This window comes from Rhynchophorus ferrugineus, unplaced genomic scaffold (assembly GCF_030347505.1).
Source record: "Rhynchophorus ferrugineus isolate W39M unplaced genomic scaffold, kcgeb_rfMv2 rfM1, whole genome shotgun sequence".
Lineage (NCBI taxonomy): Eukaryota > Metazoa > Arthropoda > Insecta > Coleoptera > Curculionidae > Rhynchophorus > Rhynchophorus ferrugineus.
The window spans coordinates 63,078,641-63,096,993 of NW_027472580.1; the positions used below are offsets into that span (position 1 = coordinate 63,078,641).

At 28.5% G+C, this 18,353-nt stretch overlaps 2 protein-coding genes across 3 annotated transcripts in view; both read left to right on the forward strand.

Annotated features, from left to right (window-relative positions):
* Nucleotides 1-18,353, forward strand: part of LOC143198751 (uncharacterized) — a 292,680-nt gene that overhangs the window by 165,787 nt on the left and 108,540 nt on the right. The gene's annotated exons all lie outside the window — the stretch shown is intronic.
* LOC143199209 (lipoyl amidotransferase LIPT1, mitochondrial-like) lies at nucleotides 12,888-14,554 on the forward strand. Of its 2 annotated transcripts, none has more exons than XM_076409029.1 (3): nucleotides 12,888-13,027; nucleotides 13,307-13,717; nucleotides 13,772-14,554. In XM_076409029.1, exons 2-3 carry the CDS (start codon nucleotides 13,320-13,322, stop codon nucleotides 14,481-14,483), a joined length of 1,110 nt encoding a protein of 369 aa, XP_076265144.1. In that variant the 5' UTR covers nucleotides 12,888-13,027; nucleotides 13,307-13,319; the 3' UTR covers nucleotides 14,484-14,554. The 2 variants fall into 2 exon arrangements, with proteins under 2 accessions (XP_076265144.1, XP_076265145.1); XM_076409030.1 differs by having other exon boundaries at nucleotides 12,898-13,023.

The window sequence follows — 18,353 nt, forward strand, 5'->3', positions numbered from 1 at the left end:
CTTACACACTCACTTTCTATAAAAATATCCTTTTTTAGCTAACATTCAATTATTTCAAGAAAAATCTACAGACAAAGATAACTGAATTTAGAATAAATTGAACAAAATGATTTGTAAAGATATTTAAATTAGCAACACTAAAAATGCCATAATTATTTGTAAATACTGCTGTTATTTCAGGTTCTGATATATCAACCTTATTGATTTAATATTAATTATAACATTGAAATCAAATTATATTATAAGATACAAAAATAATGTTATGACATATCACTGTGAATAATATTAGAGCAATAAGGACAATGAGTAAAATTTTGCCCCTCTGTTAAATCTTAAACTGAGTGAAGGGACCGAACTTTTTATTAACCCAATAGGGTAAGTTAGAACAGCATGGCTTCCTTCATTAGAAAAATTAAATTTCCGTTTTGTCGGAAAATTAGATAACAGCCCTGGCAAGATGCTGAGAATAAGTTTAATTGAACAATCTAGATGGCGGTGCTTCGACTTTTATGAGTATATACTGAATATTACAAGGATATAGAGAGTATTTCTCTTCAAATTGTTTATATTGGAATTATTATTTCATAAACGGAAATGTATACATGTTCACAAATTTTTAAGGGAAAATGTAGCTGAAAATCTATAGCTGATAACTATTGAAGATGTAATAGTATCAAATTCCATTCCATATCAGTTTGATATTTTAGAATTTTTTTAATATTATTTTAGACTACAATATTGTTTAAAAAAGTTTTAAAATAATAATAATTTTCATTTTTGCATGATCTCTTTAACAGATGAAGAATTTAAACTAACAGAAAATTTAACTAGCCCCCACATTGCTACCAGCCCTTCCACTTATTCCAATTGGCCCTTACTCTGTTTGATGATATATGGTAGCTGAATAGCAATTTTTAGATACTGGAAATTAAGCTGAATCTCGGACAGGCTAAAATGACCTTCCAACAACATTTTAATACTTAACTCATAATTTTTTATATGTTAGTACAAAAGAATGAAAGAAATTCCAACTTTTTAATTTTAAATTGAGACTATACATTAGACAATAATTTTTGTCAATATTCCTCGGAGGTTTTTTTCTGCTATGCCATTGTCCATCAACACATGGAATTTAAACGCCAAAATAACGTAAAATCTATTCAAAAAGGGTATCTCCTCTACTAATCAATACATAGTATAAAACAAAGTCGCCTTTTCTGTCCCTATATCCCTATGTGCGCTTAAATCTTTAAAACTACGCAACGGATTTTGATGCGGTTTTTTTCAATAGATAGAGTGATTCAAGAGGAAGGTTTATATGTATAATACATGCATAATATACTAAGGCAACATTGCTAATTTTAGAGATTTCTAACGTGATGTCGTAAATTAACCTATTTTTTTAGGCTTATTTAGCAATTAGCAAAAACGCTGCCTAACCCTACGAGTTAGATCAAATTAATGTACTACAGTATTGTACACCATAAAAAGGTCTACAAAAAAGTCCGCGATGGTATATGTTTATCTTTTAGGGATAACCCACATTAACCATTTTTATTGTTTACTTTTTACGTGAGAAAATGGCTTATTTACGAAGCTATTTTAAGCAATACGGCATTAATCCTTATCGAATTAAGTACCTTAAATACAGTGTGCAATTAATATAGATCAATATGGTTCCTTACAGCATGTAAATTAAACAAATATTTTCGGAAATATTACAAATTTAAAATTTGCGTTTAAAAATGTGTAATGTAATAAAAATTGTATGAATTTAGATATTCCAAAGATAGCAGGAAATCTTCATAGTAAGTATAGTGGAAGAGGAATTGTTTTACTCCAAATTTAATGCGTGCAGGCCAAGGGCAGTAATGAATGAACCAAAAATACTAGATCGATTTTAATCATGTTTTCATTGAGTGACATAGGCATATATATTTTATGCCCGTGCAAAGTCGGAGCGGGCCGCTATGTTTTTATATACAACGTTCATATTTTTTCTGTAGTGTATTTAATTTAGTATCAGCATTGCACCCGTGCGAAGCCGGGGCGGGTCGCTAGTAAATTATAAATCAACGTATACTATTTTAACAAATAGCTTAAGTTTTGATTATCATTGCATTGAATGCTTAATTCTTGGTCATATGTGGTAAAGGCAAAATATTCTGCTCCATACGAATTCATGTTGAGATGAGTGTCGCGATTTTCTGTATTCATATAATCCATACTCAAATAAGTTTTAAGAAATGAAAATTAAAACAATTTTAACAATCAAAAAAATCCGAAAATAAATACTTTAAAGGCGTATTTTATTACAGAAAATTATATTAATTGATATCAGTATTATATAACTTTTTACGCAAAAACAAAGTTCAAAAGACATAATAAGAAATATTTGTATTTAGATACATAAAAATATAAAACCATAGGTCAATTTGTTCGTATGTTCATTTATCTTCCCTAAAAGCACTTCGCACTACCTAAGAGGAAACTTGTTGCTTCTTCTTCACATTATTATAGCGCGACCATGTACATTGTTCCTTCAGTCAATGAGAACCCACGGAGTCACCCCTCTTCAATAATACGCGCTACTGAATTTAAAGGTTGACAGTAACTGCAAATGAAAAAAAAACTATCCGGAGGCAATTCATGTTTTTTTAATCTTTAATTTCAGAAGGTCTTCTGTGAAAAGAATATTAGTATAAAGTTAAAATATCATAAATAATAAAATTTGTGCTAAATATAGATTTAACAACTTATTCCCTTCCTACAATCTATTCCCGATATGACAATTTTAGTTCACTATTTTAATATTAAAAAATGCTATCCAAGCCTGTCGTATTTCGTCGATCTACTTCACATGGGCTTGAAGTGGTTTCTTCAAACTTTAAGACTGAAATATATCATTGGAAAGTGGTTTATCAATAGATAAAGTTTAGGTAATAACTAAAATTCTTGAAAATAAATAACCCAGGAAATATAAACAAGTATCTGTGAATTGCTTGTTCAACTATGAAAAAAAGAGAGAATATTTACATTTTACGTAGAGTGTGGTCTATAAATTATGACTAAATTTAATGCCCTTAATTGCGTACAGAAGTAAAACGGTCGGTATGCTCCAAAATATACGATAAAATTGAGAGTTCAAAATGATGCGTTCATTTCACATGATTACAAGAAATGTGTCTTTTAATGAACTGTGACTTAAAACAATGTGTTCCCGAGGAACTTGAAGAATAGAAATGGAATGATGATATGATATATGTATACTATAGCAAGCAATATGTTTAACAATCAACTTTTCCAAATTAATTCTACTTAAATCATTAGTATCAATTAATTAATTCCAATATCTGCTCAAAAATGTAATATTTTCGAAGCAATATCTAGTCAATATGATTAACAAAATCAACAAATGGGGTAGAGCTCGAACTTTATCCATGCCCATTTTACTATGTGTCCAAAACACAGAAACCTAATTTTATCCCTTGATAGATGTCTAATTTCTCAAGCAAAATCAACAGAAAACCTCTCAGTGATAGATTAAATTAGAAATTGAATATTAAAAATTGTCAACAATTTTCAAGCAGATTGATTTATCAATCTATAGTAAAGCGCTATTGTTACTTAACCAAATAGGAACTACACAAAGACTCAAAGTCAAATGGTTCCACGAAGTTATATAAAATTTTCCCATAACCAAAGAATAACATCATTTGTGAATCAAACCACATGCACTTATGTTATTGTATAAAAATTGCCACATATAAAAAAGCGCATTCATCTCGCTTGTAAATTATTTACAGGTAAATTAATTAAGTACAAATTTAATATATTAATACACCAATTTATGATTATAAAATAAAACATATATGAAATATACCTGTAACGTCAAAAGTTCTTAAGAAAATGTACCTGAAATGCTACATCTAAATGCTAAAATATAAAATATATTACTCAACCGCATTCTTGGATATATCTCAGACTTTTGAGAAAATACTGCATACGGGACTGTAAGTTAACACACATTAATCATCCACACATCCACAGTTACTAAAATCTTACATTCTGTTTACGATAAAAGAAGAATATGAACACACTGAACTAGGGATGCCGAAAAAATATCGAAATTTTTTTGATAGATATATGGATATTTTTTTGAAAAAAATAAATATATTCCTTAAACACGAATATAAATTGGTACTTAATTTTAAACGTCAATCTGTCTGTTGATATTATATGATTTTTTTTCTGAACAAACCTTGTCCTGACAGTAACTAATATACCAAAAAAACAATTATCCAATTTCGAACAGTGAATCTGAAGATATGCGCGTATATATATCTGGCAATTCATTTTTATTTATATAGATTAATTATAAAGAACTAAATATATAACAAATATTAAAAACATTATATCATTCATAAGATTCATTCTAATGATTTTTATTAACGAACATTTAAATTATCAAAAAATTGTGTAAATCCCTTAATTATTCTTTAAGAAAGCATTCATTACTTTTAGCCGTGAAACGTAGTCGCCTTTCATGTAAATATGTTTCCTGCGAAAGCATCAACAACCGTTTGGCCTGCTAAATTAAAGAGTAAAAAAGTCCATGAACCACCCCCGGGCAGATTCGTCTTTCTCATTTGCAGTTACTGGAGCCGTTTAAAGTCGACGACGCGTCTTATTAAAGTGGGAGGTACTTTTTAGATTTCCATTGGCGGCTGGAAAACAGACAAGTTCAAAACATTATTACGGAGTTGCGTGAAAAGGAAGCAACAAGTTGTTTCCTGATATGAAACAGAAAGTAAAGTAAACATATTTCGACCTCACTGATGAAGATAAATTATAGCTCCACATATAAAGCCCTATTAAATGAACTCTTGAATATATAGGGTGATCCATCTGTTAATGTATTTTTTTGAGTTATGTAAATCAGGCCTTTTGAAATTGTTAGACTGTTTTTCCTTGGATTACTTAAGAAAATCAATTTTAGAAATGCTATCTGTTTCAGGTTTTCTTCTCCAGCAACCCATGTTTGTGGTATCTCACAAATAACTTTGAGTACAGTTTTCTTAAGTGTAACTAACCATTCGGTGGTTGCATGTATCCTGGTTATGTAAAAACGTTATTTATTAATATATATCGATTAATATATATTAATAAAAATATGTTTCATCATTTACTACAACTTTTCCTCATAATTTTGGCAACACGGTAATACAGTGTTGAATAAAACGACGGTCATTTTCTAGCGATCCAATCATCAATCCATTTTCGTACTTCTTCATCACTTCAAATCCGTATGCTAGCCAAATTATGCTGCCTCAATTTTAAAAAGTGGTAATCAGAAGGAGATGTCTGGTTAAAGCTCTAAATGCGGCAGAACTTCCTATTAGAGCTGAAACAGTTTACTCTTCACAACTATTGCATCGTATATATTAACTGACTATTATACTAGGTAGTCTGATATTCGCCCTTGATGTTATTTTTGAAATAATACGTCGTTTAACTTGTTCGATTGAAGTCAGTAGACATCTACTGTTTGATTCAGCTCAGTCATATAGTCATCCAATAACTGCTAACGGAAACCTATTCGTCTGTAAAATTATATATGGACACATCCCACAAGGGGAATATGCAAAATACTTGGGCCTTTATAATTATAGATTAATTTGGCAGAAGCACATCTGAACCAAGCGTAAATAACACAACAGGCTCCGTAGTGTGAGTTGGTTAACAGATAGGATAAAACTCCCCACTCTCAAACAAACATTGTGATTAAAATGATGGTATACAAACCCATAATTAAGCCAATCTAGACATGCGGCATTCAACTATGGGACACAACAACCAACAACAATATTAAATTATTCTATAGGTTCCAGAGTAAGGCTTTAAGGAATATGTTAAATATTCTTCAAAACATGAGAAGTAGATAGATGTATCTGGATCTCGATGTGCGAACAGTAAGGCCAGAAATAATATAAATAAAATAAATCACCAGAGGATGTTTACGCAACATACATATAAGCTAACATTGGCGCTGAGTAGAAAAGGAGGGCAAGAAGAAGATGGACTACATAGTGGATCATTGCTGTAAAACAGATTGTCATGGCGCAGAACAAAGAAGGGAAAAAATACAGCAATCAGTAATTTTATTTCGCATCAGTGTGTGTAACTAGGGCTCGTTCAGTAACCCAAAATTTTTGCCCAGATCTTAGTGGATTCACTTTCCATCGCTAGTTACAATACGCCACAGAAATCTCTTCCTGCTGATCAATTAAGCCACTATATTGATATGTATTGAAATGGCATTTTTAATAAATGGTAGATATTTTCCCTTCTTTTGAACCATATATATTGTACATAAATATCTGGAAACCGTTTCAACAACAGAATTCATCAACTGCTAAATTATATGAAAGTGCTCTGAAAGTTTGAGATTTTTACAAATCTTTGCTCTTGAACTTTCTTGGTCCTCTATGTCGTTCTTTGTAACATCAAAATCATAACATTGAAATATTTAAAACCAAAACCGATAACTGAGAAATGACGGAGGAGCACCATCAATCAAGTTTCTAAAAGTGATGAGCTTCAGCAGTGGATTTCTCCAAATCAAACAAAATTAAAGAACATCAAAAATGCAATTGCCTTATTATCAGCTTTCTCTGATTATAGATCGATATCGCGCCAGTATAGATTGAATCACACTCAATAGTAACGAAATATTTGTTTATTATTAATTTAAAATTTATATTATTATAATAGTAATTTATTAATTAATATTTATTTAATATTTTTATATTTATTTATTGAAAAAAATGTGAAATCATTGAATTCAACGGTTAGATTAGATTGTTAAATATTTACTTATATTGATATATATTACACATTTTTGCCAGTAGGTATCGCTTATTAAAATACATGCTAACATTTGTCTCCCTTTAACATATCGCTAATAATTCGTCTAAAAACGGCATAATTACCTCAAACCAAAACCAAACTATCTCACTGGCAGAGAATAACACATTACGTTATCTTAACGAATAACTTTTTCGGAATGCTATTTCCATTACCACTTCTAACCAATAAATGCAAAAAAAATATCTCTACGCTTATCAGGATTTCCAATTGTACGATGTGAAATTTCATATTTGCTAATTTTAACCACAATATACTGTATGATTTTCTTTTCTTCAAAGATATGCAGAATAAGGAATTCTAATCTAGCAATACATGAGAGATCTGTAAATTGTAATTGATGGATTTATGTTGACTATTTAAAGAAACAATCAGAAATCAGCAATATTTTGCAACATTTTCACTTTGACCACATATTGGAAATTCTACAGGGAAGCCCTTAAATAAGATTTCTGATGAATGTTTCTGAAGACTATTGCAAAATAAGGCAAACATTAATATTAATTATTTATTAATTTAATTAATTAAGTAATATAATGAAAATATAATGTTACGTTCCTTCACAATAAAAGATGAATCCTTGAACTAAAAAACGCGGATTTTATTTGTACTCTCAATAGATTTTCATTAACTCTTTCGTCTTTTATATGCTTTCAGATTCAAGTATATCAAGTTATTTTATATACTTTTATATCAATAGCAGTTGGAGGAAAAGTAAAATCTTATGGAATCTAGCCCAACCATTTGACAAGATTAAATTTGAAGAATGTTTATTTTTGACATTCGAAATTCATAGTTTATTTTTTAAATGATGTAGTTGACGTATAACGATTTAATGGAAGCTTAATTTATGTTGCCGTTCAACGAAGATTGTTGATCATGGCATATTATTTGGGGATCAAATCAAGTTATAAGGTGACCTATACATAGCTCAGCAAATATTAAAAGATTATAATTTAAACATTTCAAACCATTCCAATACATTTTAAATAAGCAAATCTAAAATCTAGCTATATCATCAGTCACAATATTTTCGCCAAAATGGAAAATTTGACAAACAGATTGGCGAATGACGATATTTTGAGTCAAGTATAATGTTGAGTCCTTTCACAATAAAAACTGAATTATTGATTTAAAAATAACGTAAATGTTTTTTGTACTATAAATATATTTTCAAAAACTTTTACCTCTCAAATCGTGTCCTATCAATTTCTTTTCTTTCTGATTCACTCTCACGACTCTTGGGCATTCATCTGTAACTTCGATTGAAACTTTTTGTTATAAGTTTGAATTATATACTGATTTTACCTTTAAATTTCTAAACCATAATATGTTATATATTAAAATTCAAAAATGTTTCCACAAAACCTTTTAATAAGTAAGCTATTTGCTTTTTATTAATTAATAGACGAAAATATAATTTATAGAAGTTATGTTAATAATAATTGTTAATTAAATTTTTTTTTCTACTTTAAAGGCTGTAACCTATCTTCTAGTTCATTTGCACTGTAGTATTTATATTGTATATTATGTTCTTCACTTTTCTCTATTCATCTATTGATAGGAGAAAATTTTATTTATCTGCAAATCAAAAATAGTATAATAATAAAACAGGTTTACAATAAAAAAACCACTTGAGTATTTTCAACAGATTTCTATTTATTTTGGTATGCTGAAAATGAAATTTATATTGAATAAATCCAGAAAACTTTTACGTTTCCAAAACGTTTTAACAATTTAACAATTAAGTGTTTTTTATAAATTAAAAAAAAACCTAAAAATATCGTTAAAACTATATTATATATACAATATATAATATTAAAATAATTTTAATTACTATATATAATATTAAGTTTTAAACTTAAAATCAATCAGCAATCAAAATTGTGTATTATTTCTCTCAATACAACAAATATATATGAACATATTGATATAAAATAAAATTAACTGTTGAATAATAAAATCACGTTATAAATATAAATCCTGTGAAATAATTCCATAATTAACTCGAGAAACCCTCGCGGGGTTTTATGTGTAACATTTTATTTCCCACATAATGTACTTCATTTGCTTTATGGCGATATATCAAACGAGAAGCTAATATGATACGAAAAAAAACTCATTTCGCAGATTTTCCAGGTGCACATATATATTATTTATAAAATGAAATAAATTGCTACAGAAAAACAGCAGCAATAATCCACTTGTTTTTCGTAAATTGCTTTCATTGCTATATTCTTTTGTAACTCGTATATAATACATGATATAGTGGTTGGTTCTCCGGTTAAAAATCGGATGTCAAGTTTTTAAAAGTCATAATATGGCTGTGGTAAACTGTGGGAAATTTTTATTAATAATATTTTAATTTAGAATATTGTTATTCGTTAAAAATACATTGAGTATATGACCTTGTTAATGTAGATGTTAATGTATTTGTAAGATCTATGTTATGTGTCTCCGTACTGATCGTTAAATAAGTTAGTAAATAATAATATCTAATTAGATCACAAAATCTTTGTGGAGATCTCGTAACATTTCGGCCGTTAAAGATTGAGTGACTTTACTGTTCGATGACAGTAGGGGTTAGCAGCATAGCTGCTACTTTAAATATGACAAAATTTGGTGGATCAGTAATATATTGTTCTAGAATAGTCAAACCTCAGCACAACACTGAAAGTTTAAACGTAGCTATATTAACACTCATCAACGTTTTTTTGCATGGAACAACGTACTGAACAACAATAAATACGTCTTCAATCAAAACGACAATCAACTATATCTGAACTTAAAGCTTTACGCTTGGACTGATAACCGCATAGACCATTAACGTTTTAAGATATAGTTACTTGAAGATGAAAATAACATTAGAACGAACATCAATAAGCAATCTAATAGAAGAAGAGCTACCAAACTGTAGAGTCGAGTATATTGGTCAGGGATGTAAACAATATAGTCAATTCTTGTGATTTTGTCATGCAGAGGCAAAGAAAAAACAGCAACTACAATAAAAAGAAGGCATTGTCAGCGAGAAGTGATATACATTTTATTGTTATCGATTCACAATCTCATCGATTCAATTCATTCCCTGGTTAACAGTTTGGTTGGTTGATCCCTGGTTGATCTATATCAATCCTAGTATATATATATATATATATATATATATATATATATATATATATATATATATATATATATATATATATATATATATATATATATATATATATATATATATATATATATATATATATTGGCGAAAATATAAAGTGTTAGTGTAAACAAATGTTAAACTGATGATGATTTTGCTGATCGTGGATTCAAATAATAATTGATACTGTATGTTAAACCTGAGTGAAAAATTAAAAAGAACCCTGCCCAAACTATTAAAAAACATTCAGATTGTTCATTTAGAGAATCAAATGTTTGGAGAATTTTACATGAAAAAGAAAAATTATTTAAAATAGTTTGAAAATTATGTATTTCAATTTATTTTAACATCGCAGTTGACTGATGTAAAAGACTGTGGATCAATCCAGAAGAGAATTGTTCATGATTATAAAATCTTGCTGTGTATACGAGCTGCTAAAATTTAATGAAATTGTTACTATAGAACATCATCATGGAGTAAGAAAAGTCATACAATTACATAACAAATCTGCACCAGAAATCGCTCCCTCTATTTACCACATGTCAGCCACACAATATTCTCATGGTACCAGGAAGATAAGAAAAATGTGTACAAAATAATGGAAAAGTGAAAAAATTACCAGGATACATGCACACCCCTAATATTTAAAAGGGCACATATGAAATATACGTATTCAATGATTTAGCTATATTTAAGCGGTTAAAGTGATACGACTTTACAAAATTCCATAATAATAACCATAGCGGAATTACATCCTAAATGATGACCCATTTTTTGTCATCAAAATTTCTTGTCAAAACAGAATATACACGTGTATAGAATAAGGCGCCAAATTTACAAAAGAAAAATTAAAATTTTAAGTTAATTTGTCTTCGTGAAACAGAGTCACCGATTAACAACCCCATCTTAAGTAATTACCAAAACAAATATTTTCCATACTAGCGAGTGTCTAACGTAAAGATAGCCTCAGAAGGAATTTAGTTTGATTACCGGAGTGATTAATAATTATTCAGGTAAGTAGCAAGATAACAGTTGGAAGTAACATAAGATCTTCTGATATATCTTGTTGACTCCACCATCTTTAGTCTCAGAATCTCGCTCAAACATTTGGCAAGATTAAATTTGAAGAATTTAATCTTTTAAATTGGAAATAGTCTACTTAATTAAAATTCAAATCATCCAGAATTCTAAACTTAATAGCCACAACATTAGTTGTATGAAAAGCAATCAAAATTTGTCTGCAAGCAGGGGAAGAAATAATCCCAGATCCAGAAGTTTTTGATGTGTTCGCGAACTTCCAGAGAGACATGTAATCATTATCATAAAGTAATTAGAGAACTTTTCTGCTCAACAAATGTTTATACACTTTATCAATAAATAAATAACAATTCTGCCTCGTGATAAAAAATCTAATATATAATATTAAAAAAAATTATTTCTCTCCAGTTGATTTCATTAATATATTGTCCAGTTTACTTATTATTAAGCTTGCTTGTTGTCCAAACACTCAAGAATTATTACAATCAAATATTTTTATGACATATTCAATCAATAAACAAGTGAAATTGTTTACTAATCAAATAATGCGCGGCAATGTCCTCATGGATTATTTGATGTGGTATCCATTTGACCAATTTTATAATAAAGTTTATGAATCGTGACACGTTATAATTTACATATTTCAAATTAATTGAAACTCAATTTCTATGGTCGTTCAAGAAAGATTGTTGAGAATGCCGTCTTATTTGGACGTTAGAACAAATTATATGATGTCTCATAACATATATAGCTCACCTTTAAAAGTAATTATTCCAATACGTTTTATATAAGCAAAGCAAAATGTATCTATATTATCAGTCACAATATCTTCGACAAATACATTTTAAAATGTATTTATTCAAATTAAGTGGTACTTATGGATATTATTTTCAAATTTTTTAAGAATTTTTTTTATTGCATTATGCAAAATATGTTTTTTAATGAAACCTAATAGCTGAACACGGGTTTTCTTTTTACTTTTCAAAATAATTTTAAAATTAAGTTTCTAATCAAGCAACATAAAAATAAAAACCTGATATCACTTATATATTATATGTTTATAAAAATACAAACAAAATATATGAAATATAAGGATGTCTTTCTCAAACCAATATTAAATAACAACACTTATAACCAAATTAGGGAATAATATTAACCATTAAAATTATTAATTAGAATGAATATTAAAAAACAATATATTTGTTTAAATTTTGGATCAGAAATTTACTTTTAATTAACCGATACAGACCTAGTAATTTAATGTACTTAAAATAAAAAATATAAAAAACCAATACATAAAATTTCGTTAACACAAAGAGTTTCATATCTTAATTATATTCTGGTCTGAGTTGGATATACAATTCACATAAATTAAATCAAGTAACACTGGACACTTAATTATTTTACTAATCAGTTTTAGAATAATTCTCATTCTATTTTAATATATTGACTAAAAATTGGATTTTTTTACCATTGATCAGTTTATCTATATCTATATCTATATTCAGAAGAGACACCAAAAACACGCCTATACTTTTTTATAGAATTATACATATTGTCTTAAAAGATGTTCGAAATTATTAGAAATGTATTTCCTAGCTATTAATGAACATGTGTACAAAAATAAGAGAGAATAGGGATAGCTCTATTAGTACACTTTGTCAATGGATTGAATTAGATTGTGTAAACACAACTATTTGCCTCTTCGCTCATATTCTTTGCTACGTTCATTGATTTTGCTCCCATCTGTAGGCAACCTACGATACAGAAAATCGATTTAACCTGCTTGTTCCAGAAGTGTAAATAACTAAACTTGATTTTCTTAGTTCTTCCCATTTTAATTATACAATAAACACTTGGCATAAAAGTTAGTGTATCTGAAAATTTTGTCTATATAAATAAATAATATCGTAGGTATGACATAATACTGTAGTTCTATAAAAATATTCTAACCTCGTTTTTGTACACAATAACACTTGCGATTGTAATAGTGTTTTAAGATAAATTTAAGACAAATGTGCAAGTGTTTTAAGACATTTTTTAAAATAACCACACGTTTTTTTAAATTTATAAATGATGTGAAAATAATTAAGATTAAATATTTTATATAAAATATAAATTTTAGTGTCAGACACATATATAATAATAATTTTATAACCACCATTATCATTTAATTTCCCTTTACATTTTTAGGTATTACCAAGCTATGAGATTAGCAATAAAAAGTGTAAAAGCATTCAGAACTGGATATAGATGTTATTCATCTGTCCCTGAAACATTTAGCAAATCAATATACGTATCTAAAGAAACAGATATTTTCACTAATTTAGCTTTAGAAGACTGGTTCTATAGCAACTTAGATTTTACTAATGAAGAAGTTTTAATGCTATGGCAAAATAAGCCATGTGTTGTAATTGGCCGTCATCAGAATCCATGGATTGAATGTAATTTTGCAATGTTACCATATATTGCAGGTGGCACTAAACTAGCTAGAAGAAATAGTGGTGGTGGAACAGTTTATCATGACTTAGGAAACTTAAATTTAACATTTTTTACTAATAGAAAGGCATATAATAGAAAAAGAAATTTGGAACTTATATCCAGGTATTGATAGCAAAGCAATGAAATTATTTTGAATTTTCCACTTTAACATTGCAGGTGCTTAAAAAGTTCATTCAAAATTAATTCAGAAATAACACCAAGAGAAGATTTGTGTATAGGAAATATGAAAATATCAGGAACAGCATCAAAATTGGGTCGTAACAGTGCTTATCATCATTGCACACTATTAGTGAATACCAACAAAAATGACCTGAGTCTTGCTTTAAAAAATTCATTAGGAGAATGTGTTGATATTAAAACAAATGCTTCTAGATCTGTAAAGTCACCTATAATTAATTTAAAAGAAGAAAATAAAGATATACAAGTGAAAGAAGTTATGGCAGCTCTTATTCAAGATTATAAAAAATCAACAATAACCTTTAAAGATTTTAAAATAATAGATGATATTAATGAACAGCTCTTTCCTGGTATAACAGATATTAGAAATCAATATTGCAGTGTGGCATGGAGATATGAAAAAACCCCAAAATTTCAATTATGGAAGAACATTCCATTACTAGATGATGAATATTGTGTTGTTAAATTAAGTGTATATGTTGATAATGGGAAAGTGACTAACGTTGAATTAAACATTAAAGATAGAACTCTTAGTGAATCAGATATTGGTTTAAAAGACTTTTATTTATTAATAAACAATTTAGTAAGCAAACCATTTTCACAAGAGTTGCTTGATGAATTTGAACTTGTGGCCAGTGGGTTAAAAAATAGTCAACTATGTAGAGATATAGTACTTAATAATATCTTATAGTACTATATAATGTAAATATATATTGTATATTATTGTTTATGTTAAATATATATTTTATTTAAATAAAAAAGTTTATTTATTTAGCTTTCATTGTTCCTGTCAAAATACTTTAACTAAAGTTGATACTCTAAAACTAAAATTTAACAGATATTTTAATACTTGTTAGTGCAGTAGAGGTGTTAAAAAAGAATGGGAATTTTTATTTCTTACAAATCATTTTATTTATTAAACGACATTATTGTTATCCTTCAAAATATTCTCTGTTAAACATTATGCGCTGATGCCGGTACTTTTTCTAATTCTCAAAACCTTTCCTTGGGATAGCCTTGAACTTTTCAGCGATTCACTTTTCTTGTTTTAATCTGTTTTGGATTTTTTTTAATTTTTAATATTAGAAAAATGTCTCACAAGGCAACGGGGACCGAATTTGGTCTAGTCTGGTACATAATTGCGGTTATTTTTTGTCCAAAGCTCACAAATAAACAATACTGAGCTTAAACAAATTTTACTATAACACTATTCATATGAGAGAAATGTTCATATCACGAGTCAATTAATATTTAAACATCAGCAATTTCGTTATGATTTTGAAGTAATTTATAATCAATTATTTCACCTTTTCATCGATTATTTATTTGGTTAAGTGCGAGTTATGCGCTCGTCAACGTATTCACTACCAACTTAAAGACTTATACCATTCCTTGACTATTGCTTTGTTCATAGGAAATTTACTGAAGGTAAAATGTTATACTTCTAAGATATCGCTGCAATTTATATCATATTTATAATAAATTGTAATGCAGATTTACTCACCACCCAAAAATGAATAATCATTTACAATACCAAAATGCACGTGAAATGTTCTATTATAGGTTAGGTTGATGGAAAATATTGGGGTTATATAATGAAAGAATAAGATAAACAAAAATGTACACATACGCCAAAACATCTCTAAAGTCAGATTATGCCGCAGAAGAATAAAGCGTCAACTTATCGGCTACAACCCCGACCAGTAGCATTCTCCTATTTTACCTCATTTGCTTGCTTCTTCTAGCTTGCTTTGCAACTTCTACTTGCTTTTCTAGTAGTATTCTAAGCATTAATATACTTGAAGTAACATCACAGTCCACGTCTTCTTGAGTATCAATTTTCTATTCTATTTTCTTATTATTGACATTTATCTCACTTTCACATTTATCTTTGATTATATTTTCTACATTGATATAATAATGATATTCTGATACATCTTCCTCAATAGGAGCATTTTTGCCCAAAACATTATTAGACTCTTGAATTATTGGACAACTTTGTTATATTTAGAGGATCACAGAACAGTATTAATTTAAATCCTGTAAATTTTCGAACTGCTTAACTAACCACTCATGTTCGACATTCTCTGCTAATGCCTGACATGCTCTGGTGCTTCAGTTTAGAGGTATCTAAATAGTAGTATATCCACAATAGCGTAGACCTATAACTTTATCTTAAATTACAAAAATAATTGAATCATCAAGTCATAACTTTCAATACACGTAAATGATATAAAAAATGTTATTAAAAACCAATAACAGATTCATACTTAATCTATTACTTTAAGATTAGATAATAATGTATAGATATTATCAAGTATGCTTCAGCGTTTGGATAATAATACTGTTGTACGAGTTTAATATTGTACTTGTTGATATTTTACAGTTAATTTCTAGAATGATATTCCAAATCTCCAATCGCGACCTCCAATGACTCAAACATTCTCACCAGCATCGCCTAGCCATTTTAAAAGTATATCTTATTATCAATTGTTTATATCCCATCTCTTCACCTTTTCGTTGTTCAATTTATAACCTATTAGCTGAAAATTAAACACCAACTCCTTGTCGTCATTTTTTCTTTCAATTTTCAAGACATTATTTACATGGTAACAATGTTTACCATTTTTGCAAAATTTTAAAAAACGAATAATTAATATGAAAACTCGCGTTGTTTCTTCAACAACTGACAAAAATTAATTAACTAATGTAATTTACAGATAATTAAGCATACATTCCAACAAAAGAAATATATATTATAATTAAGGAAGTAAAATAAATAAATTGTGTCAATTGCATGACCACAGAGTCCTTTTATATTGTTACCTTATGTATTTAATTTACAATACAGTTATGTTCATACAGTAATCATACAATAACACTTATCTTGATATCGAAAACTGCATCTAATATATCTAAAAATTACAGTTACATAATTCAGATACAATTGCAATTATGCTTAATGCCCATTATTATGCCTATAATGTTTTAGTCAATTCTTTAAATAACATTGTCAATGTAATGTAACTAAAAAAGAGACAATACAGAATGTAAACTGTGCAAAAGTACAATACAGAAATCCTAGTAGGGCGATTGATTCTAGATTGAAGATGTGGAGGTCGATATGCTATATATAATCCAAGAAACCATTAGATTCAATGAAGGATAGATTATGCTGTGGCTTGAATAAGTTTGAAAATTTGTTCAGTAATTAAAGTTAATTACAAGTTACGAAAGATAGTATTCCAATTCATATTGGAATTAGAGATTTACTATCCACCTCCAAATCCCAGTAAATCAAATTTTTAATTCAATACCATCATTAGGCACAACTAAGTGACCTAGTTGTGTATTCGTCCTATTTCCTTTCCGAGTAGTTTTCATCTTTAATTCGCTAGTAAATCAACAAGTTTCCTAATTTATATTCTTGATTAATCACACGACTTGGTTGATTGCCGTTTACAAGTTCCATTTTTGGTCAGCTAGTGTTTACCGACAATAAGACTTGTTGCGCAGTAATAATTATCGGCGTTAATGAAACCCAAGTGTTCTAATTTATTGGAATGACATCAAATTTTGAATTAACGTTAATTAACTTTGATCGGTTAAATATAAATGGAATTGCTATATATTTTTAAAATAAGACTACTAGACATATATTTTTGATAATATGACTGTTGTACAGTGTACAATATACCATGCTCATATATCTTAGATAACGTCGAATATATTGCAAATTGCGGTTTGTAAAAATGTAAAATTGGTTTAAAACCCAGAGCAGATTTTTCCTTTTCATTTTATTCTAGTTAAAAAGAGATATATTGATATCTGATGCCTTGCAACATGCAGTCGAATGAATCCGAATCAGAAAATTAGATTTGGGTTAGTTGGTTGGTCTCCGTTGCCAAATATTTGCAGTATTCTTAAAACATCAATGATAATAATTAAAAGTTATAAATCGGGAAAAATTCATCGTAAATCAAAAATCAAATTTGATGCGGCAATATTGCGACGTACTAACATACATTTTAATAACGTGTCTTGACTGTTTTATTGGACGGGCTATATATGGCATTACAAATTATGTTTATAGCTACAGTATTGCCGGGATGATAGTCAGAGTGGCCAAAATATATAGAAATTAGTATTGACTTAGCCCCAATTTAGAATTCCGCCTAGGCATGATTGGAAATTTATATTGGCGATTGTTTCCAATTGTGATCGACGAGGTGTGAACAACCCTCCAAATGAGAACGGGGCTAGGTAGGACCGAATGTCTTCTAGGATTGTCTCGTACTTGATCTTGGATAAAAAGAGAGAGTGCAAAATATACAAACAAAAACGATATCTATAGTCTAAGTTATTTTTAAGTTTATTATATTGTTAATATATTTCTTAAGAATATCTTATATTAATTATTACTTGTTACAATATTACAATTTTAAAATACAGCAGAAGGCCATCCAGGAGGGTGGCTAAGAAGCTTAAACAATGTCGTTTAAAAATATCTGAGCCCTGTTGGTATAAACCTTATTCACCAAATATATATTTGTCGTTTTAC

Coding starts and splice junctions, on each gene's coding strand:
- LOC143199209 (XM_076409029.1), top strand. CDS start 13,320: ATGAGATTAGCAATAAAAAGTGTAAAAGCATTCAGAACTGGATATAGA. Junction 13,718..13,771: donor AATTTGGAACTTATATCCAG/GTATTGATAGCA, acceptor TTAACATTGCAG/GTGCTTAAAAAGTTCATTCA.